Below are 23,742 nucleotides of genomic sequence, written 5' to 3'. Positions count from 1 at the left end.
CTCCTGTTTACTAATTAGGATTATTAGTATCTTACTTCGGGGGTGTTATGGAAAGTTTCTGTTTACTACTAAAGAGCAGTCTTGTCATCATGGCTATATGGAAAGCTTCTATGTCTGAATGCGTTATGGGAGGCTTTTGTTTAGTAGTTTAAGCTTTTTCTCATACACCCAAAAATATAAATATTACCCAATTATATAATTATCTTCAATATAATAATTTGCAAGTCTTTTAATCTTCCTTCAAAATATAATCATATGATAGACATTAAGTTCTATGAATCAGTGATATAAAGTTGTATAAGGTAATATGAGCAGTATGTGCTAGAAATAATCTTAAACTGGACCAACTAAAAATAACATGAAATATTTATTCTGTTAATTCGAAAAGTAAATTTATTGCATTGCTTCAGACATACCCAACATTTCCTGAGCTATCCCAATTTTTCGATAAAATGTTAGAGTTATGGACAAGAATATCGATACCATTAGGGTTGGAATATCCAACTGACGGTTCACTCCCATTTAATATCATCATAAGTTTCCAGTCATTCACCTAGTTAATATTGTTTATGATAGTATATTAATTATCTTATTTTCAACGCTAGAGAATAAACTCCAAATTGTATTGTACTAACTATATAATTTGCAGAGATTTTAATATATTGGATAGTTAATACAGCTGTTAATGTATATATACATGATTTGAAATTATCACAATTCCATAGGTCCACGGATTCCCGTTTTAACACCCCGTGGTATATTTTATCTTGTTGGTTATTATTGTCTCCTCTTAACGTCACAAAGAGATTAAACAGCATAACTTCAGAACAGTTTTCACAAGACGCAACGAGATACCATCGTAGTTAGTAGATATCAAGCCACATGGACAGTAAAGCATCATTTACAACATCTCTTGTGAATATGAACCCCACTACATTGGAGAAATAAAAAACAAACATATCAACAGTTAGAATTCAGGCGAATAGTACGATATATAAAACTTTGTGCTCCCGATCTATCTGTAATATCTCATTATGCTAGAGAAGAATACCATACAATAAATTGGAATGATAGAAATATAATGGGGTATAAACTACACACGAGATAAGGAAAGATAAAAGTATCCCTCTACATCAACCTAACTAATAAAACAACATAACACAGAAATCAGAAAATCCTGGATATCTCATTTGCTGACATCATTAAAGTTTAATTGGTAGATTTAAGTAGTTATTAATCCTATACACAAATAAAGAAAGGGAAACAAACAAAAAGAAAAACAAAGAAAAATAACGATGATTTCTAACCCTACCTTACTTTTAAGGAATGATCTAAAAATTATTTAACATCTATTGTTATATATACAAACACACAATGATTTAAACAATATAACACTGAACTTGAAGATACGTTTTGCTGATAATGCCCTACTGGGTTTACCTCTCAGCTAGTTGTGTAAAACTTATTGGCTCTTTTTCATTGTGCATTAAGAAAAGCTATTTTAAAACCTCAATAATTTAAAAAGTTAGCCAATAAAAGAAAACAATAAACTAATATAGAAAATGTTTAACCCTCGTTACAACGAACATCACATGACTATTGAAGTTTCTTAGATATTTTTTCTTTTGTTTTTGCTAGCGATAAACGAAACGGCGTTTATTGAATCTATTATGTTACGTATAAGATTATTTGTATTGATTGTGTTATATACTGTCATGATTATTGAAGTTGTATAATCTTTTGATAATGTATTATATTTAATGTATTGTTGTTAATGTGTATATATAATATCTTAGTTAAAAATTGTCTAACGGCAATTTTTAATTCTCTAAGAAGGGAGGTCTGACGGATTTACTATGGTATATCTATTTCAATATCGATATTTGTTTATGTTAAATTTATATTTAGAAATGTATATAACTTATACTGTTAAATCTGTGTTACGAAATTTCCGCCTCTTCACTAAAATTGTAGAAAATTCTCGAGTGTAAGAATCAACAATATATGTGTCTACGTAAACACTGGTGTATCGTTTATATTGTTGCGTAAGCTGAAATTTCGAGAAACTCTCCTCACGCTTATAAATATAACCAACGCGACGCGCCAAAAGACAGTATATATTATTGGTTTGCTATAGTTGGTGTGCTATAAACCTTGGAAGCTATAACTGTGATTGTTATAACGCTTATTAATCGGGAACTTCAGATATTTGACCATAAACGTTTATAAATTTCGAATACTACAAACCATTTAACTTCATCAGATTCACATCGGACATTAGTATTTTTATGAAAATATTATATAACTTCATCGGTGAACAACTCGGCGTGTGGCCGGCGAAAAACGAAGAACACAGAGCTAGCTCCCTGTTAAGTGAATTGAATCTATTTCTACTCAAAATTAATTCGCTCATCTTGGGCCCTCGATAAGATATCAAGGAACTTCCAGACCAGACAGAGTACTAAATATTGTTTCTAAGTTTGTAAATCTTTTGTACATTATTTGTAATAACTGTTATTGTAAGTTGTGTTATTTTTTGGATATTAAAATATATTTATATTAAAAAACTGTGTGCATCAGTGTTGTTGGCAAGTGTCATAAATTGGATACATATCGACATTTATTTAATTTCTAAATATTTTGTTTGTAATTAAGCACAAAGCTACATAATGGGCTATCTGTGCTCTGCCCACCACGGGTATCGAAACCCGATTTCTAGCATTGTATGTCCACAGACATACTGCTGTGCCACTGTGTGCATTCTAAATCTAAATTATCATTTAACTCAGTTTCAGGTTATTCAAAATTATAATACGTTATGTAATAAATAGGAGGCTCGTCCGGTACAAATTGTAATACGTAACAAATTTTACTAAACGAATCATATTCTCCCATCCAAAACATTTTCAAATTGCAAAGTTTATTTTTTCAGACAGTCAAAGCGTGTTACACTTTTGATCAAAAATATTCACACACTAGGAAAATTATCAATATTATTTGAAAGCACATCATAATTAAATCATAATTATATAAACTTGGTTATTCAATAAAATTAGGCAGGACGAGTAACTTGTCTTCAACAGATTTAAACTGAAAGAAATTCATGGAAACGGTTTATTTCCTTTTTAGGTGAACTGGTCTAAAGTTGTTCACCAAGAAGTTTCCATACACATCTCTGAGACACCGGAATTTTTCCAACTGTGAAAAAAAAATCAACAAAACGTTCACATACATGTGTTATTTCAATAAACGTATCTGTGTTCATTCTAAAAGCTAATTTTATGTTCATTAATCAGAAAGGTAAAAAGTAGAGTATCACAAAAAACGTAATACATAACAGGTAAATACATAATGACATATTGGGTAGTTTGTGTAGTTTTCAGACATTTACCTGACTTGGTGAGATGGTCTTTCCAATGAAAACATTCCAAGTAGCATCAGTACACATGGGAGTGGTAAGAGAACCCTGATAACGAAAGTAAACCGAAGTGTCCGACGGCAGTAGATCTTCTAGCTTTAAGTCAGGATTAGTAATAACGACCTTAGCTCCTGTATTTTCCACTGATTCCAAGGAATCGGTGATATCATCCAAGTCGTCACACGAATCTTTGTTCAACTGATAAAAAACGATTAAAAGTTAAGAAACAACGTGTATTTTTTTCTAATTAGTTAGAGAATTTTTAATATAAAAAGTCTTCATTAGGTATTCTTGTTAAGTTTTAAATCAAAATAATATTTTTATTGAGTCATATTTAATTTCAGGTTATTATCATAAATGCATAAAATATAACTGTTCATTTTTTTTTTCATTCATTTCTTTTAACTTATGAACTCAGAAGTTTTCACTGTATTTTTGAAACATAACAATAGGTGAATTTATATTTTAAAAGTGAAATGTTTTTATTATAAATATTGAACACAACATTAGATAAGCACTACCTTAAAAAGCACACCGACAACAGCTATGCCATCCTTCCGAGGTAAAGCTTCCGTGATGTCGGAATATTTGGAATTGTAGTGAACTAGGTGGAGCTACAAGCAAGCCAGAGTAAAACGATATTAGTTATAAGTATGGATGTATTGTACTATAGTCATTTTCACATGAATCAACATGTAAGGTTCTTTAAGAGAATATAATATTAACCAACAGTTAAACAACTCAATCTCTAACTTCTAAGAACTATTCCGTTTCTTTTCTTCTGAAGTTCTTAACACTTTACTTATTGCTTTGCAGCAAAGAAATCCAAGAGTTTTATATATAGCAAATAAATTAGTAAAATGTTTACCTGTAGCAGTCAAATCAATAAAACTTTTTATATGTAGCTGCATATCAACAATAAACTTTATAGTCACTAAATGAATAAAATATTTTATCTGTAGCAGTCAAATCAGTATCAGACAAATCGAAAACAATTTTTCACCTTGTAGTAGTTAAATCAATAAATATATTTATTTTTGAAAGCAATATTGGGAAATACTTCAAATAGTCTTAAACTTTTACAAAAATAGAAAGTTAAAACCTTATAAATATTATGGCGTGTTTCTTCATAATATCATTCTAAACAAACTTACTTCTATGGGATAGACATTTTGTTCAACTGTGTGTTCGGATCCAAGAGTGTCATCTTTCCCCCAGTGAAAATGAAAGGAATGTAAAAGGTACTCTGCTTTTAGCTTCTTGTCATATATCATCGGAATACCAGTGCTGTTGAAGGTCACTTTCACTAAAGCATATATTTATAAGAGCATGAGTTATCAATTGTATTAAATCTACCTATAAAGCAATCTAAACAGCCACGTGTTTGTTAAATATATCGTTTGAACTGATTATAATGCAAGGCGATGGATTTGTGAATTTTGTATCTTCTATTACTTTATTTAATGTTTATCATTATATAAAATGTGTGATTAATACTTTAAGATAATTAGAAAGTTCCATTTTTACAAGGGAAAGAAATATGCGAAACATTTCAATCTTAATTTCAGCAGTAAAATATGAAATAGAAAAGCATTAACTTCAAAGTGTGTTCAAATGTTTCTCTTTTGCGAAATGGAATTTACGAAACGTAAATTTGTTAGTATTTACTGTAGTGAGTATTTTTAGGGTGTTTGCATTACACTGTTAATAATTTTCATATCTAGTAATTTCTAGCTTTTCCAAAACACCGCTTAAAGCTAGATTGTTTTTCGTTCTTTGCATCTTATTTGGTGTCAACTAAACAGTGAAAGTTTAGTATGCAACTTTCTACTACCAGCAAACATAACATCCATACAATTTAACGATTTTATGCAAATCACTTCCAAAATGCTGTTACGTATCATGTCTCTCGTTTACGTCTTTATAGATGAGTTAGATAAAGTATAAAATACATAATGTAACATACCAGTTTTCCCATCATTTTTCAATATCATGGAATTCAATGTTAAATTATAATCCACGAAGTTGATGCCATTTAGTTTCAGGTGTCGCCGAGTTAGATCAATAGGTGACTGGGTACCTCGACGACACTGACGAAACAGCTTGGGCCAGAAAGACGGGCCTGCAGAAATTATATTTGGAAAGCGATTATTTTCTTACTAACAGAAAAAAATATTACATAGTTAAAGATGCACGTAATGGCGGTTAAACAGGATTTTCAGTAGTATTTATATCGAAGGCATTCCAAACTGAGAAAACATAGCATACTTAGAACTATTTAAAAATTAAAATGGAATAAAAAGGCCGAAAATTCTAGTTCTAAATACGTGAATCCTTCGCCATAAAAATCACTTATTGTTATTAGCAGACTTTCAGTGAAAATGCGAATGTCTTTTATTTTACACTTGTTGTTCACTCCATAGTTTTATAATCTGATCCTCTCAATAAAGTCGATAAACAAATCAGTCTATTTAATAGGCTACGCAATAATGTCTTTTTACATAAGATCGATTTTTTTAAAACAATAAATCGGATTAATTATTTCAATGTGTTAAGATCATAACAACTATGACAATAGGGTATTTTTGATCAAATTGATAAATTTGTTTCGAATATATTTAGCAGTGCATCATCTAGTGTAGCCAGATCTAATCATCATTGTATTAGGACTGATATATCCAGTACTCGTAGTATAATGTAATGTCATAGTAACCCATTAGATAAATTCATTTGATTTTCGAAACAACTTCAATTCGATTAGAAAGGTTGTCTCAAATATAGAAGTTTTTCAATTCACGAGTAGAAGTATTAAAAACGATAAATAAATCGTATTAAATGCTTTTTTTCATCTATAGTGATAAAAATTTGCATAGGAAAATAACAGAGGAAGCTATTTACGCTTACCTGTTAGGCCACTATAACTCCACTCAGCCGCTGATGCAAGGAATACTGAAATGATAGATAGAAACTGACACTTTGACCACCCAGAAAGTAATACGAACAATTTGTACTCTACCCGTGTCATGCGAAGGTCGGCGTCCTGTAACAGGTGAAAGGTCACGTAGAAAAAGGTCAGTGGCAGAAGCCATTTTCTTGACCCAAGCAACAGTAAGAGACAAAATCAACAAGGATATCTGTTTGTAAAAGCGACACAAACCACAAGTTGCACATAAGTTACTTCCACGACATATTAGTTCAACCGTCGCATACCCCAACCAATTGGAGAATGAAACGAGTATTCATGCTAAGTTAATAAATACAAGAACAGATTACCAGTGTAATATAAGGATTTTTAGCAAAGTTGATATATTCAAGAAAAGAAGGAAACTTACACCATAAGTGCCTTCGATGTGCTTATATTAAAATGGAAGACGATATTTTCCATAGAAACGACGTATATTTAAATCGTTACTGAGTTATATAAACTTATACATCCATAACTATCTGTCTTCTGTTCAAATACTTTCAATGATAACAAAATTTAAAACATAAGTCAAATCTCAAACTACAGGCTTGTTTTTGTACTTTTCTTTACCAGTGTGGTCCATATATTGTGTAATTTGATGTTTTACATTGCAACAACACTGAATGGAGTGAACTGATCAAAAGAAACATTAGAGAAATAATTGATATTTAATATAAAAGACATAGAGGATTCAAGTATTAATTAATAGGACTAACTGCAATACTGATGGTAGATTTATTTACATTGTTTTGGTATTAATGCTTTATTAGGGACACTTTCAACAAAAACGATATGGTCCCACAAGTAATGTGGTGCATATATAGTTTAGAAAAATGTATTTGAAAAGTCGATGTGATCTGTATTACACTTATTTTTTGGGTTAATTCAATACGTGGAAATAATCTGACCCCGAATTGATCCATATTTCTTTATTTTCCAATGTCATTACATACAAGATATATCCCTGTCTTGGAATTCTAAATTCCCGCCTTGAATACTTCTTTATGGCTTCAGATCTGGATATCTTTTGTCAGAAACAGCTGTTACATACACTTGTCAAAACCCATCTATTTTCTGTGACATACACTACCTACGAACACCAAACGTTGTCAAAATGTAGTTCTCAAACAGCTCGAGCTAGTGCAACTTTATATCAGCTGTGGTTGTAACATGAATTGTTTATTTGCTTATTAAAATAATATAACCTTCTATGATAGAAGTTGTTCAACGCTAGAGGATTTCGTATGCAGTGCTTAAAAACTCACTTTTAGTTTCACAAACTCTCCTACAGTATTTTAACACTAAGTGTATTCAGTTCTGCTCCAGATTCAACAGTGTATATACACTACTTGTTACTCCACTAACAATCAGTTTTATATACCATTCCACTATATATATATATAATCCTAAATATTAGTCCTTAAACCTATCACTAACTATTCATAAGCATTGTATATTACGTGAAGAAAGATGATGTAATCAAACAATCCCTTTCTTTCAGACTTCTAAACGAATTTCTTCAAGAATGATATTTTTTTAGTTACTTGTTTACATAGTTCAAATTATCATAATTAAAAAATATATACATGTGTTATTGGCATCATCTACACATTAAAAATGTTCAATACGAAATTTACTTTTTGCCTGTTAAAACTTTCTCTAATTTGCTTCCTTAACATTGCTAACATACGGTTTACTGCAATGTTGTTCTATGTTATCCAACTTCTCAAGTTTCCAGTTTTTATTCCTGGTTCCACTTTCTATATATTTCTGATACCTTTCTCACTCTTGTCGGAAGTCAAACTAATTAATATTGCACACTTGCTATCCAAAATCGATTTTCATTGGTCACTCTCTTTTGTTCAGGAGAACTATATAAAAGTAATCATCGAACACAATTAGATATCTCCGGATAGGTAGTTACTGCACTTTTGTTTATAATAGGCGGCCAGTGTGCAATTTTTGGAATGGGTTTTATAGCATCTTGTAGCTTGAGATTGTAGGAAACAAAACTTGGATGGCAAAATAATTTTCTTGTTGCGTGCATTTTAAAGCTGTGTGAATACAAGCAGCAAACTACTGGTGTTTTATGTGCTTCTTAAGTAAATTTTTTAACATTTGGCAAAGCTTAACATGTGACAATGTTATAAAGTACTCTACGTCTATATTATTAACCATTAAAAGATGATATAAGCATTTATCTAAGAATAATGCTTCCGCTCTAAGCATGTGTTATATACAAAAAATATACAACAGTTTTCTCACTCCAAAACGCACTTTTTTTTTATATACTTCCGTTTCTATCGCTTTTAAACAACTTATTTAAACCTAAAAACACGAACGATGTATAAAGGCCAAGTTATACTTCACTATTTTTTATAACTATGTGTGCTTAAAAAAGTTCCAAGTTGTTGCATGTATTTTTTTAAATTCATTGTAAGTCTGTAGACTCTAAGAAGCAAGGAAGATATATACGTACCTGGATAACACAGTAAAATGAACAACATGATGCAGTTTTGGAAATTCACAGAGGACACTTACAGTCAGCTGTTTATATACATGCATCCACTGACAATTACGAAATCTACTACAATGTATGAGTACCAAGAACCACCTTTCGCTTGTTTATACAGTTTGTGGTGTAATTACCTTAGAAATTACTTCTTCTAAAACACTATGAATCTTACACTTATACTTTGTATAGAGAATGTTAGAAAATTATAGGTGTAATAACAACACTGACTGTAAACGTTTGACACACATTTCTACCGGTCACTCATCCAGTAATCTATTGAAATTCTTCCCAGTCGAAAGTCAGTGTTATAAAGGGAAAATAACATTGAAAATATCTAACAGTATTTTCAAATTAGAGTAATATAAATTGAAGAATTCATACATCATAGGTATTTTGGGATAAATACACGTATAATCCATAAGCCTATGAAAATTCATAGCGAAGATTAAATAGTTCAACCCTGAAGAAACAATAATTAGCGATACACAATGGTCTTTTATAGTCTATATGTCCTAATATTTGTTGCTCTATTTAACGTTACTACAAGTAGTGATGTACTCACTGTTCTTAAGAAACGTGGTGGAAAAGTAATCGACTTGTGATGTTTACAATTATGACGAAAGTTTGTTATGTTTAGGATCTTCGCACAAAGCAAGAAAAAGAGTTATCTGTGTAAAACTGTCCATATATTTTAACTGATAAACTAGAGGGTAAGTAGCTAGTCAACAACACCCTCCGTCAGCTCTTAGGTTTCTGTCGTATGACTAAACTGTGGGATTTTTGGTAACTTTTACAGTGCAACCATAACATCAAAGTAAAGTAAGTTAAAAAAAAATCAAAGATTACAAAGTTATTGTTGTGAAGATTGAAATGATAAAATCTTCGTATGCTACAATACAGTCTCATATATGATGAACTTGTTGGAGCATCCCAAAGTTAAATTCTATATAGCGATTGTTCTTGATTATAATTTAACAACTGACCACTTTTTCAAATTTCTTTCACAAAACAAAATCTATTACTACATCTATGTTTCGGAATACTCTATATTCTGTAGTTTTAACTATCTTATCTGTATTTGTCCGAACATTCCACGTATTGTTCCTCTCTATGTATACTGAACTAAGATACAATAAAGACATTTTCATGCCAGGTGAGAAGCGTTATGAAACTTTTGCATTTCAGGATGAAAACAGCAATTTTTAGTAATGCTAAAAATATAAGCCGTGTTAGTTAGACATGACAAAATAATAGAAACATTTGTTCACTTGAAGCCTCAGGGTTTGTCTTTAAAACATTATTTTATAAGATATAATAATAATGATTTTATAACAATTACATCAGAAATTACGTCACTTCTCCTGTTTTTATCCTTTACCTTCACCACATACTAGACGTTAATTACTGCTCTTACTCGGTTTCAAACAATCTGCATGTACTGTATTTATGGAGACTTTATACGTGGAAATACACATACGACTTTTATAGTTATAATTGTAAAATAACGAATTTATAGTTATAGAATTACTTTATACTAGACAGAGGTGTTATATTATAGGTCTCATCAGAGTGATTTATAATTATTTAACAAATACATCTGAATGTGTTACCCTATAACCCCACTTTTGCCATAGAAGCTTAAAGGAAAGTTTGTTGATTTTTCAGGTTTTTACTTAAAATGTTAATGATATAATTGTGACTAGAGTGTCATAGTGGTTAGTGTGCCAGGCTGCGGATCGATAGGTCTAAGAATTGCATCACTTTACTGCTGAACACGCTCCTCAGTTCAGCTGTTGACTCATTATAAGAGTGACAGTCGATTCCGTTATTCGGCTTCAAGCCCAACAAAGTCCAGATAGTCAGTTTTAACTATTGAATGTTGTAACAAGATAAAACATTAAATTATTCAATATATGGACCCCCACTAATAATGAGTATGAAAAAGAGTCGATAATTTGAGGTTTGACATATGTTTTGAATTTTGTTATCCTTGAAAACGTTTGAGCAGAAGGCAGATAGATATGGATGTCTATAAGTATACAACGCAGTAACAATATGAATACACGTCGTGTCCACGGAAAATATCACACATTTAACCTCCATGGTTGATTAGAACACCGACGTCACTGAAGATGGTGTAAATCTCATTTTCTAGAAGATACAAGCTTTGTTAAATATCCTTGTGTTACGCTGGTAATCTATTCATATGTTCTTTACTGCAGACCCCCCCCCCCTTCACCCATAACTCTCACATTTTACAACAACACTTTCCATAAAGCACGTTATACGAGGTCTTTCCTAGAGTATTTTAACACTAAGTGTATTCAGTTTTGTGCCAAATTCAACAGAATGTATATATACACTACTTGTTACTTCACTAACAGTTAATCTTTATACACCATGCCACTATATATATAATCCTAAGAATTAATCCATAAACCTGTCATTAGCTCTTTAGCAACATTGCAGGAAACGTGAAAGAGTTTACGTAATCAATCTCTTCCTCTCAGACCTCCAGATGAAGTTTTTCAGGGATGTTAGTTTTGTAGTTCCTTGTTTACGTAGCTCAGGTTATTGTATTGAAAAAAAATGTTAGTTATTGGAATCACCAATACACTGAAACTGTCCAATACAAGATTTATTTTTTCCTGTAAAAAGGTCTCTAGTGAGCTTCCTTAACATTGCTAACAAAGTGTCTACTGCTTTCGTTTGCAATGTTGCTTTATTTTACCCACCTGCCTCAAGTAACCCCAAATTATGACACTTCTAGGTTGAGTTTTATTCCTGGTTCCACTTTCTATATATTTCTTACCTTTCACTCAACTGATAAACAGAAACATGTGCCGGAAGTCATTTATCTCTTATGTCAAACTAATATTGCACACCAGCTATCCCAAACCGAATTGCCTTGGTCACTCTCATTTTTTTCCAGAACTATTTCAAGATTTGCTTACAGTGTTTACACATATATCTAAGAAACCATGAAACAGATATAAAACTTCGGATAGGTAGTTACTGCATTTTCCTTTACAATAGATGGACATTGTGTAATTTTTGGAATGGGTTTTATAGCATCTTGTAGCTTGAGATGTTGAATGTGATTATAAAAGGCCAAAACTTGGGTGGCAAGATAATTTTCTTCTTGCATGCATTGGTGAGCTGTTTGAATATAAGCAGCAAACGCCTAGTGTTGTATGTGCTTCTCAAGTAAATGCTTTAATATTTGGCAAAGCTTAACATGTGATAATGTTATGAAGTATTCTACACATATTATTAACAATTAAAATATCATATAAGCGTGTATCTAAGAATAATGTTTCCTCTCTAAGTATTTTGTATGTAACAAAAAAATCTCAAGAATACACAGTAGTTTTCTCACTCCAAATCATACTAGTTTTTTATACTCCCGTTTCTATCGATTGTAAACAACTTATTTAAACCTAAAACCACGGACGATGTATGAAGACCAAGCTATACTTCTCTAGTTTTTATAAGTATCTGTGTTTATTAAGGTTCCGAGTTATGGGTCTCGTACTCCTTTTTGAAATTTATTGAATGTTCTAGACTTTAATAAAAGGAGAAGAAATATGTGTACCTGAATAATACAGGAAAATGAACAACATAACTCAGCTGTGGAAATTCGCAAAGGATAATTACAGTCAGCTGTCGAAATTCACCAAAGATACCTGCAGTCAGTTGTTTGTATTCACAAACAATAACTGTTATACTTTGTGAATTTAGACAGGTGACTGTAATTATACTTTGTGAATTTAGACAGGTGACTGTAATTATACTTTGTGAATTTAGACAGGTGACTGTTACAGTCAGCTGTTTGTATTCACAAAGTATAATTACAGTCAGCTGTTTGTATTCACAAAGTATAATTACAGTCAGCTGTTTGTATTCACTAAGGATAATTACAGTCAGCTGTTTGTATTCATGCATTCACTGACACTTACGAAATCTACTACGAGTTATGCGCATCAGGAACCACCTTTTGCTTAATTATACATTTTGTGCTATAATTACCTTAAAAATTACTTCTTCCAAAACACCATAAACTTTGCACTTATATTGTGTACAGTGGACGTTAAAATATAAAATGTGTAATAATAACACTGATTCTAAACGTTTGATATACATTTATACCTGTCACTCAACCACTAATCTATTGAAATTCTTCCCAATCGAAAGTGAATGATATCAAGGAAAAATTACAATCAAAATATCCAACAGTATTTTCAAATTAAAGTAATATAAATTGAAGAATTCATACATCATAGATATGTTAGTGATAATTCCAATTCCAATGAACATACAGCTCAACCCTGAGCAAACATTACCATAGTTAGACTCCATATAGCGATTGATATTGATATATGTGTTATATTAAAGGTAGGAGACAAACAATTATGCAATTTTGCCACATGTAATTTGTAATACAAACAAAATTGATGTCCTGTATAAAGCCAGTAATGTGTTTGATAGTTTGAAAATGTGTCATTTTAGTCTACTAAACATTATCGATTTACGAGTGTATATTCCTCATAATTAAACCTAATAACGTGTTTTAATAAGTAAAATTCGAAAGTTGAAACCTAACATCAGCAGATGAAAAAACAACAACATGGTGTATCACATTCGTTACTTTCTTTCAACATACCATCTTCGCTAAATGAAATATGTTTGTTTCTCTTTGGATTAAGAGTTCTTCTAAGAGCTAAGTTAAAAACTAATTGTATTCTGTAAGCTATCATCATGCATTATTTCAACGGTTAAAAGCAATCTCAGTTATTATGTTTAATAATATATTTGAGCTTTTATGTACATTTGAGTGAGCATATCGTTACTAAATATCATACACCAACGCAATATCAAGTAGATAAAAGTTACCTTTTCACGAAATTGAATTGTAAATAATGAGATCAGCTAGGATTAAATTATAGACTGGTAAAACGAAAAGAAACATATTGTAAAAAAGTCTCAGATTTGAGGTCATGGTATTCTATGAAAATATTAAAGAAATATGTGCAAGATTTTTTTCACGCAATCTTCCAAAAAAGCGTTATAATAGATTAATTGGTAATTTCTCGTTAAAGTATATTTATTAATTTATGCTTCAGAACATAATTCTAAGACAGAACAAAGACAAGTTTGATAAAATAAACTTACAACATCACTCCAAAATTTGAACTTCATCTTTATACCTACTGTAAATCAATCACTGTTTTCACTTGGACTATATGAAGTCATAGTGAGTTTATATAGTCTTAGCTTATGTAAAAAAAAATACTTGCGGTCCTCTGGTAAAATAAAACATTCCTTTGAAGAAGCTTAAAGTACGATAATGTCACAAAGCTTATCCATTAACTTGTAGAATTTGACCTAATATATACACACATATATATATAACTTTAATAAGATAAACTATGAAATGTCTGTAACCTGAAAATCATAATGTTTACAGTTATCCTTAAAAGAATGTTAATATTTCAAATACCTTCTTCTTTCATCCAATCAAAGCCGTTTCAATTTGCTGCTGATGGTTCTTCGAAAGAATTAACTTATCGACCTGTTTCATCTTGTTCGATTGACATTTATAAGCTGATTTGAGTAATAGTTTCATAGAGATCTTTTCTTACTGACTACGAATCTATCATGTTTTATTATTTTAAGAAGATGAAGGACGATTATGACGTAAGGTTGTTTTATGGATCAGTAATTAATTATGCTGTAATTTCCATTGTGGAAAGTTTTTATGTTGTTTTTTTTTCCTTTATCCAATACTTGCTTTGTCCTATATTTTAAAACTCATTTTTCTTAGCGTAAAATTTTGTGAAGCTTTTTTTTATTTTTTCTAACAGTTATCTCGTTGGATTTTAAATTCGAAATATCCGATCGATATAAAAGTGCCACGCGTTAATGTTAGAGCAGTATATGAATAAAAATTGATTTTCAATATTTTCGATGTTCACAGTTTACTTTTATTCGCTCACTTTCGTTAACATGCATGTGCATTGGAATTGAAGAAAATAGTCCATAAGAATTTCATTATCGGGAAGTTACTGGCACATTTATGGCAACAATCATGGTTAATGTCTCATAAAGTGCCCTCCCCCTAGTGGCACAGCGGTATATCTGCGGACTTACAACTCTAAAAACCGGGTTTCGATACCCGTGGTGGGCAGAGCACAGATAGTCCATTGTATAGCTTTATGCTTAACTTCAAAGAAACAATGTTTTCCCATTATTATGAAATTAAAGTCTTGTTAGATAATCCGTTTTAAAAGTTACAGTAGTATGAAACGTAGCATTTCTTCGCGGCAGTTTTTTAATCAACAGAAGAGATTTACTATCTTTTTCATCTCGTTATTCCGTGTAATTTTAATAAACATCGTGAAAGACGAAACGGGTAACTCATTTCATCCGAAAACAAACGTTTGTTCTCGACTTATCATTTTTCTGTCAGCTAAACTGATAACGGTAATGGCAAAATACTTTCATAATCTGATCATTGCTTCAGCACAGAGTTTTCAAAAGTAAACAGATTAGACATGATAACTATACCTTTCCTTCCACAGCAGCGGTCTGAGCATTTCTGTAAAGACAGCTCAAGAAATACATTTTTGTTTCTGTATTCAGAAATGCAGCATTATTTCAAACTTGAAACTGCTTAGGGATTTACCCGATATATATATTTTCATCTTTTATTCTTGTGTCCAATATCATTATATATGTACCTCACTGAATTTCTGTCAGTAAAATCTTAATCTTACTGATAAACGGGATTGCTTGCAAGTCGATGTTTTTTGTTTTGTTTTTTAACTTTTAAGTTAACTTAATCTACTTCTTTACTTGCGAGCAGAGATGGGCGAAAGGTGCCGGGGCCCCGTGCATCCAACGCAAAAAGTCGAATTGAATAGTAGAACCCTTTAGAACCTCTGCACGCCACTGCTTGCGAGTATTTACTACAATATCATCGTGAAAGTTACAGCCTGTTCAGTAGTTCCATATACACTCAGTTTCTTTTCTACATACGATTTTCTCTTTCCACAATTCACTTTTCCCAAAGATGATGGAATCTGCTTTATATTAAAATTACGTTAATAACGTTAAACTAATACAGACAGGATCCCGTGTTTAATTTCTGCTGATTCTTTCAGGCTCTCAGGTCCGGAACTTAATTTTGATTTTTTTAATTCTAAAAGTATACTAAAATTAATTTTAAGACAGCCTCTGATGCATTCCGAATTAATGTTTGTCAACTGCATTACTCCCCTCCAAACCTATCCCAAAATAACAGTCCCGGTAAAATTAAAATTGCTATCTTCCAAAACTCAAAATCGGGAATCCGTTATGCCCCTCTCCCTTTTTTCTGTAAATTAAGTACTGAAAAGATGAAAAAAAATGCTATTACTTTCACTCAGATTAATTATCACGTACAATAGGGTTCAAACTACTACGCTACGGTCACACAACATTCTAATTTTCAGCATTAAATTAGGGCACTTCTGTGTGTTCTTATTTCACCGAGGACGAGCGTAGTAATACACAAACCATGTACCTTATTCTACATGCAATTTTTTTTAAACAAAGCAATAAAATTACAGTATCAAAGATATATAGCAAAATTTTCTTTCGTGCTGGTTGGCTTGCATGAACTTTCAAATGTTGTTTTGTCTTTATAGGATCCTTCCATAAAATGCCCCCCAGTGGCACAGTGGTATGTCTGCGGACTTATACCGCTAGAAACCGGGTTTCGATAGCCGTGGTGGGCAGAGCACAGATAGTACTTTGTGTAGCTTTGTGCTTAATAACAAACAACAACATGCATAAAATGCGTGGTATAATCTAGTAATCATCATTACTACTATCAAATATTCTCGCTCTGCTGAAGAGTTCAAAGAGGCCCCCAATGTACAGACGAAGCTTCTCCATTATCCTCAGTTACTTCTATAGCTACCCCGAAAGGGCCCGAACCCCAAATAAAAAAAAACGTTGGGACTATCCTATGATATATGAGCACGTGTGCCACCTGTGGTCCTGATAGCTTTAAAGTATATATTTGTGTCTGTGAGTAGGGTGGAAGGTATGACAGTTTCAAGAATGGTGCCTCGGGATCCCAAGGGAAGGGGCTAGAACATAAATCTCAATGTCAAATTTGAATTCAGCGACTCAGAAAACCTACTCCTAGACCATGTTAATTTCTTGGTGGCCTTGTGGGGGCGTTTTAACACCCTTGGTATGGGCTATGCCGTAGAGATAAGGACACCTAGAGACCGCATGCTAACTTTGGTTAGGTTAGCTTCAAAAATATAGTAGTATAAACAAATAAATTCTTACATAGCGTGAATTAACAGGATACAGAATAGCAGCGTGCCAATATTTTTTTATTTTAAGTTAAATGTTTTTTTTCCTAGGTTTCATCATGACAAAACGAAAGTAGGAGATAGATGAATATAATTTGTCATTAGCCGTAATAGAAGTGGTTTAATTTGGCGATACTTGCACTTACATTTGAGGAAAACTGGCTCGTGTATTTGAGGATTCTATATTATAAGCTTAATGACTCGTGTAGAAGTTTATATATATATCTATAAATAAATTTACACAGAAATTTAGTGTAAGACTATAGGATAGACTTGTGTTTTTGTTTTTTTTTATAGAAATCTATAACATGATAGCTAAGTATTCGTAACTTAAGTTCCATATGGGTGACATCTAGCGGCAAAGTAATAAATCTCAAGTTTCTACATATCATACTTAATTCTAACTTCTGACCAGTTCATTTTGGTTAATCATACTTAATTAATTAATTATGTGGCATAACATGCAATACCGAAATATTTTCTTACCCGCCATGTTTATACTATTATTACTGTAAGTTTTTGATACCTCATTGCTCCTGCTGACATACAACATTCTGGGAAGTTTTTATTGAAGTTCTGGGACGTTTTTTACACACCCGAGAGCGTTCTGTTGACTTCCATGAGACTTTGAGTGGTCTTAATGTTAAGATCATATCGTTTCGTAATTCCTACATTTTTTTGTTTCTTGTGGTCTTCTGGAGTTGATAAAAATCCTATCAAGTGCAACACTCCTGAGGCCTGATGGCACTTGACTCGCAATCTGCATGCAGATCGCGAGGTCGAATCCCCGTCGCCTAACATACTCACCTTTTTGCCTGTGTCTGTGATGGTTAATCCCATTATTCGTTGGTAAAAGATTAGCTTAACAGTTGGCGGTGGGTTGCATTGACTAGCTGTCTTCCATTTAGTCTATCACTGCTAAGTTAAGGACGGTTGACACAGATAGCCCTCGTGTAGCCTGTTTTATTTACGTTTTTTATTTATAATTTTCAGACAGGAAAGGAAGACTAGATATAACTACAAAAGTTCAGTCCAAGCTTCTGTTTTCATTTCATACGTAAAAAGGTTTTGTTTGTTTTAAAAATTCGCGCAAACCTATACAAGGGGTATCTGCGCTATGTGTCTCAAGCTTTTAACTGACAGGCTAGAAGGAAGGTAAGTGGTTAACAGCAACCACCGCTATTTCGTGGCTACTCTAATCGAAAAGTGTGATTGACTGTTACCCTTATAACCCACCTATCGCTCAAAGTACAGATCGCGATTGTGCGGCAACAGAACGCGAACCATGGAACTTCAGATTCACAGTTCGGAACGCTAATCACTTGGTCAAGTTCAGCCCATACAAAAATGTGGTATTAAGTGTGATCAGTCATAATGTGTTGCTTAATGTTAAAGTGACGAACCACTTGTTAGATCACTAAGTTTTCCTGAAGTAAATTACAGAATTTACACAATACTCGAGAAGAAGTGATTTATCATTATGTTAGTACAACTTCGTTTATCTCCTAGGTTGGTGTAAAGTAGTTTTTTTACTACATTAATATACTACTCCGTTACTATCGGGGCTATCAACAAAGTTCTGGGACCCTGCAAAGTGTAGACCTTTTTTCAAAACACATATTTGGCACCAAAGTGAAAATTTTTTCTTACCCACTTAAAAATATAAAATTTAGCATTAAAACACTTTTTTATATAAAGCGTGAAACTTACATTTTAATTATTCGTCCTTTTAGTCGTGGGGGCGTTCATTCAATCCCACTATTCGTTGGTAAAGGGTAGTCAAATAATAGGCGGTGAGTGGTATTGACTAGCTACTTCCCTCTTGTCTATCAATTCAAAATTAGGGACGTCTAAAGCACCTGGCCCTCGCGTAGCTTTGTGCGAAATTTAAGAAACAAACAAGCCCATCATACCAAATTTCTAAAGAAATTAGAAAGCTGTATGATGCTAGTTCATTATATATTAGAAACCTGTATGATGCTAGTTCATTATATATTAGAAAGCTGTATGATGCTAGTTCATTATATATTAGAAAGCTGTATGATGCTAGTCCATTATATATTAGAAAGCTGTATGATGCTAGTTCATTATATATTAGAAAGTTGTATGATGCTAGTTCATTATATATTAGAAACCTGTATGATGCTAGTTCATTATATATTAGAAACCTGTATGATGCTAATTCATCTATAATAATAAAAGGGCATGTCTGTGTGTGTGACCGCCATAGCTCCAAGAGGAAAGAACCTAGAAACCTGAAATTTTGCACCCATACTAAGTGGACCTTGAGGGTGTACACATGGGTATTATTATTTATTTTATCTACATACATGCACGCCCCATAGTACACCCTGTAGTATATCAGTTAGATTAACAACTTCTGATACATAGAAAATCCCGTGCGTTTTGATACCGATGCGTTTCAACAATGGCTTTTATGGCATATTACTTAGCAACAAAATTATAACCTAATATTCTTGTTAGCCTTTCGGCTATCTGTTCTTTAATCCTTGATTAATCAGCACCCAACATGACACAGGGATACAGGATGACATAAGGAAGGTCATGGGGTTGACCCCCATCTAATTAGGTATTGATGGAATTATTGAAAACAGTTTGTCTTTATTTTCATTATTGGTACCTTTATGTTGGATATGCGAGACTGTTTAGTATAAGAGTTATTACTTAGTTTATTTAGGGATTATTTAATTTTCATAACAAGTGTTAAAAGTTGATTATTTTAAGCGATGGTTGTGACAAGGTTCTTTGCGTAACTCTGTATGGGTGGTAAGTTGTGTATGCAGTTTAATTGTTGTACTAGGCTTTCTTAATATTGTTGACGTCATCTTACTCGAAGCTTCTACGTTTTTCTCCTTATGTGTAATATTGTTGCTCTTAGATTGTTTGATTAGATTAGATATATTAGATAATATTTCTAGATTTTTCTGTCGCGTATTATAAATACGTGCAGATACAGAGAGTTAAGTTAGTAAAAGCTAAGTTTGTGAAAGTGAAGTTAGACTGCGTGGTTGTTAGTTTAGCCCTAACGGGCGATATTTAAAGCGAGTTAAATGAGAACAGTTTGACGTGTCAATTATTTATAGTTATGGATAAAACTGTAGTAACCAATAGTGTAACGAATTTTTGTACGTACGTTTGACTTGTTTTGAATATATTGTTACGACAGCGGTAGTCACGTGATGTTGGTAACATGTAATGAGTATCTAGAAAATTCGCGAAAAACGCTAGTGTGTTACGACAGCGGAAGTCAAGTGACGCTGGTAGCACGTGATGAGTGTCTAGAAGATTCTCGAAGAGGCTACGAGGGCGGTATTATCGTGTATAAGTGCGCTAGACAAAGGAGACAAGCAGAGAGTGGGGAACCAAGGACAGCAGATACAGAGATCGGAACTATAGTTGCTGACAGGCGAAGATAGAGATGGACAATTGAGTCAAGCGCGGTAATAAAGTGAGTAATTTGTTGTGAATTATAGCGTGTGTTTAAGTGAAAGCAACTGTGGAAATTAAGTGTATTGAAAAGTTGTATTGAAAAACAATAAACTAGTTTTATTTAAGAAAGGGCTTGTATCGAAGAAAATTTAACAAACGAACATACAGAGAGGTAACAATATTATTTTAAAACAAGTGAATTGTGTGCTGTCTGTCAACAAGTCACAGACACCTATGAGACATCCAGTCCCTATACTCTTTTAATGTTTATCATGTTAAGAAAAAACATAGAAGCACAATTTCCTATCCTTTGTTACAAAGGTTTTATTTCACCTGTCGAACGGAAGGGTACTCTAGCTAGGTCAATATAAATTATAAAGTGGTATGAAGTTAGCTCATTTGCTCATGATCCAGTTTCTGAATAGGCTACTCATCGTTTGTAGTTTCCTTAAATTCCGTTAAAGTTCATTTATTTATGAATGTCTTTTCCTCACTAAAACGTGAATTTGAGTGAAGAAAATTTGAAATAGAAGCCTAATTTATTCTTTGTTTCGCCAGTCCCACTGCAGCAAACTAGTTTCGTCGATTACACGGCTCATCAGTGCTGCTTCGAAGAGCGAAGCAAATAAAGGCCAAGATATCATTTGTTTGGTATCTTACTGTTTGTACACTTTCATCAATTTTACAGTTCAATCTAATGTCGAAAGAGTTTTGTTAATCATACTGACTTTAAAATATCCTAGCTGTTAGTTGATTCTGCAGAAAATGTTATAGATTCTGTGAAAAAAAAACACGTTTAAACGATTGCAAAAACGTAAAGCATACAGTATTGGAAGCTGGAAAGAATGACATCTACAAGGAAAGAAGAATTCATTTTAACTAAATGCAACAACCTAGATTGCACACACTTATTTTGGCACTTTCGTATTTGTGCTATCATCAATTCTTACCTAGGCATTATCTAAAATGTAATCAATTTTTCGTTTGCTTTCCTAGAATGGCCTCTGACTGAACATAGCCTGTCAGTAGTTATGGGGGAGGACCGCGAGTCATGTCGCCATCACAGGCGGCCACGACGTCAGATAATGCTGACGCACACATCATGTATCAACGTGTCTCAACTTGACTATAATTAATAACAATTTAAAACTAATTCATTACTTCTATATTTAATTGCATTTCCTGACCATTTATATGTAAATCGTCCTGAAAAAGAACACTTATTTAAATATCATGCAATAATTAAAACTTACACTTTCACTATTTTGACTTTATGATATCAATATAACTTCACAAAATATTTCATTTTACACGATACTTTATACTTACATGAGTTTTACATGGGAGTACACTGTACTGCCACATATGATTACGTCATCAATGTCTAGATTTAATTACGTTAAAACCATTATTTTAAGGACAATCTTACTGTCTGTAGGACTTAAAAATTTGCTGTCATCTGAATGAGATCACAACTTACATTTTACTACATAATAAATATGTTTACTCACTATTATAAAAAAGAAATTTAAAGGATACACTAACCATAGACCTGGTGTTTTTTTCCATGTTCTCAATTTTATGAAAACAACTATCCTCTGAAAATATTTTTCCAAACAGATTTCTTTATAAGTGAAAAAAATAACACCTTTAACTTTTACAGGTCCATACTTTACTAACGTAATTCTTGTTTAGTTGTGTACATTTTGTGCCCATGAACCGATACTGGCTATCTACTTTGGTCTGTATTAGCCATTTCTTGGTTGTATTTATAGGCGTGGGAAGGTTTTCTTGAAAATTCAGATTACAGAACAATACTGAGCTATATTTAAACGTTTACGTATAGATATATTGTTGATTCTCATTCTCGAGAAACTTCGACAACTTTGGAGAATAAGCAGGAGTTTCGCAATACATATCTAACACTACAAGCTATGTATGTTTTTAAATATAAACTTAATCTACACAACGTTCATATTAAAATAAATACATAACAAATTCGCTACAGTTGCCAAACGTCGCACTTTTGGCACTATTTTTCCTCTATTCGGTGAGAGTAACTAAAGCCAGTGGTGGGTGGTGTGGACTGTAGCTGCCACCCTTAATCAAACACGCAAACGAAAACAAAATAATCCTCGTGGCTTGGCGTGGTTCGTCTCTATTTTGGTATTCTACTTTATCACAGTATTGGTATCAATGTGTCTGTAGGCTGTTTATTAAACAAAGTGTCCTTTATTTCCCTTGTCCGTTTTAGAGTTTGCTCTACTAGTAGTATTTAGTGTTTTCTAAACACCTCATTTTCGTATTTTATGAATAAGTATTACATATGCAGTACCTGAAATATGATACATTCTACTTAAATTATTTTGAAAAGAGTAAACACACATTTACCAAATATATCAGTTAATGAATCTCAATCTTTATTAAGTGTAACATTTTTACAATTCATCTGGATAACTGATAGAGTATTTAAAATATTTTCAACTGGCTTGGAATAAAGTCTATCAACAATCTGAACTGTTAAAACAAACAATCAACATTGACATCAAAATAAAGTGTCAACTAACAATCTGATAAATGAAAACAAACGCTTGATGATTACAGTGATATCACTGTAGTCATCAAGTGTCTTTCAATTTTTCAGATTGTTAGTTGACACCTCATTTTGATATCACTGTAATCATCAAGTGTCTGTTTTCATTTTTCAGATTGTTAGTTGACACCTCATTTTAAAAGACACTTGATGATTACAGTGATATCAAAATGAGATGTCAACTAACAATCTGAAAAATGAAAACACACACTTGACGATTACAGTGACATCAAAATAAAGTGTCAACTAACAATCTGATAAATTAAAACTTACACTTGATTACAGGGACATCAAAATAAAACTTGCAAAAAGAACTTTAACATTTTTTGCATTAATATAATAGATGTTATAGTAATGAATAAATTTCTATAAAATAAATTTTAAAATAAAATATTTTAAAAGAAACTTTACCTAAAGAGCTGAAATATAAAT

At 32.3% G+C, this 23,742-nt stretch overlaps 1 protein-coding gene across 1 annotated transcript; it reads right to left on the bottom strand.

The window, feature by feature from the left end:
- Positions 1–2,933: 2,933 nt before the first annotated feature.
- On the bottom strand, positions 2,934–8,916 carry LOC106459494 (carbonic anhydrase 2-like). The gene is made up of 7 exons (XM_013919120.2): positions 8,863–8,916; positions 6,323–6,367; positions 5,385–5,540; positions 4,573–4,724; positions 3,940–4,032; positions 3,392–3,616; positions 2,934–3,198 (listed from the first exon to the last, which is right to left on the bottom strand). Exons 1-7 carry the CDS (start codon positions 8,888–8,890, stop codon positions 3,115–3,117), a joined length of 783 nt encoding a protein of 260 aa, XP_013774574.1. The 5' UTR covers positions 8,891–8,916; the 3' UTR covers positions 2,934–3,114.
- Between the last annotated feature and the right edge of the window lie 14,826 nt (positions 8,917–23,742).

This window comes from Limulus polyphemus, unplaced genomic scaffold, assembly GCF_000517525.1.
Source record: "Limulus polyphemus unplaced genomic scaffold, Limulus_polyphemus-2.1.2 Scaffold618, whole genome shotgun sequence".
In the NCBI taxonomy this organism is placed as follows: Eukaryota; Metazoa; Arthropoda; class Merostomata; order Xiphosura; family Limulidae; genus Limulus; species Limulus polyphemus.
The sequence above is the reverse complement of the archived record's forward strand: the minus strand, read 5'-3'. Positions and strand labels throughout refer to the sequence as shown.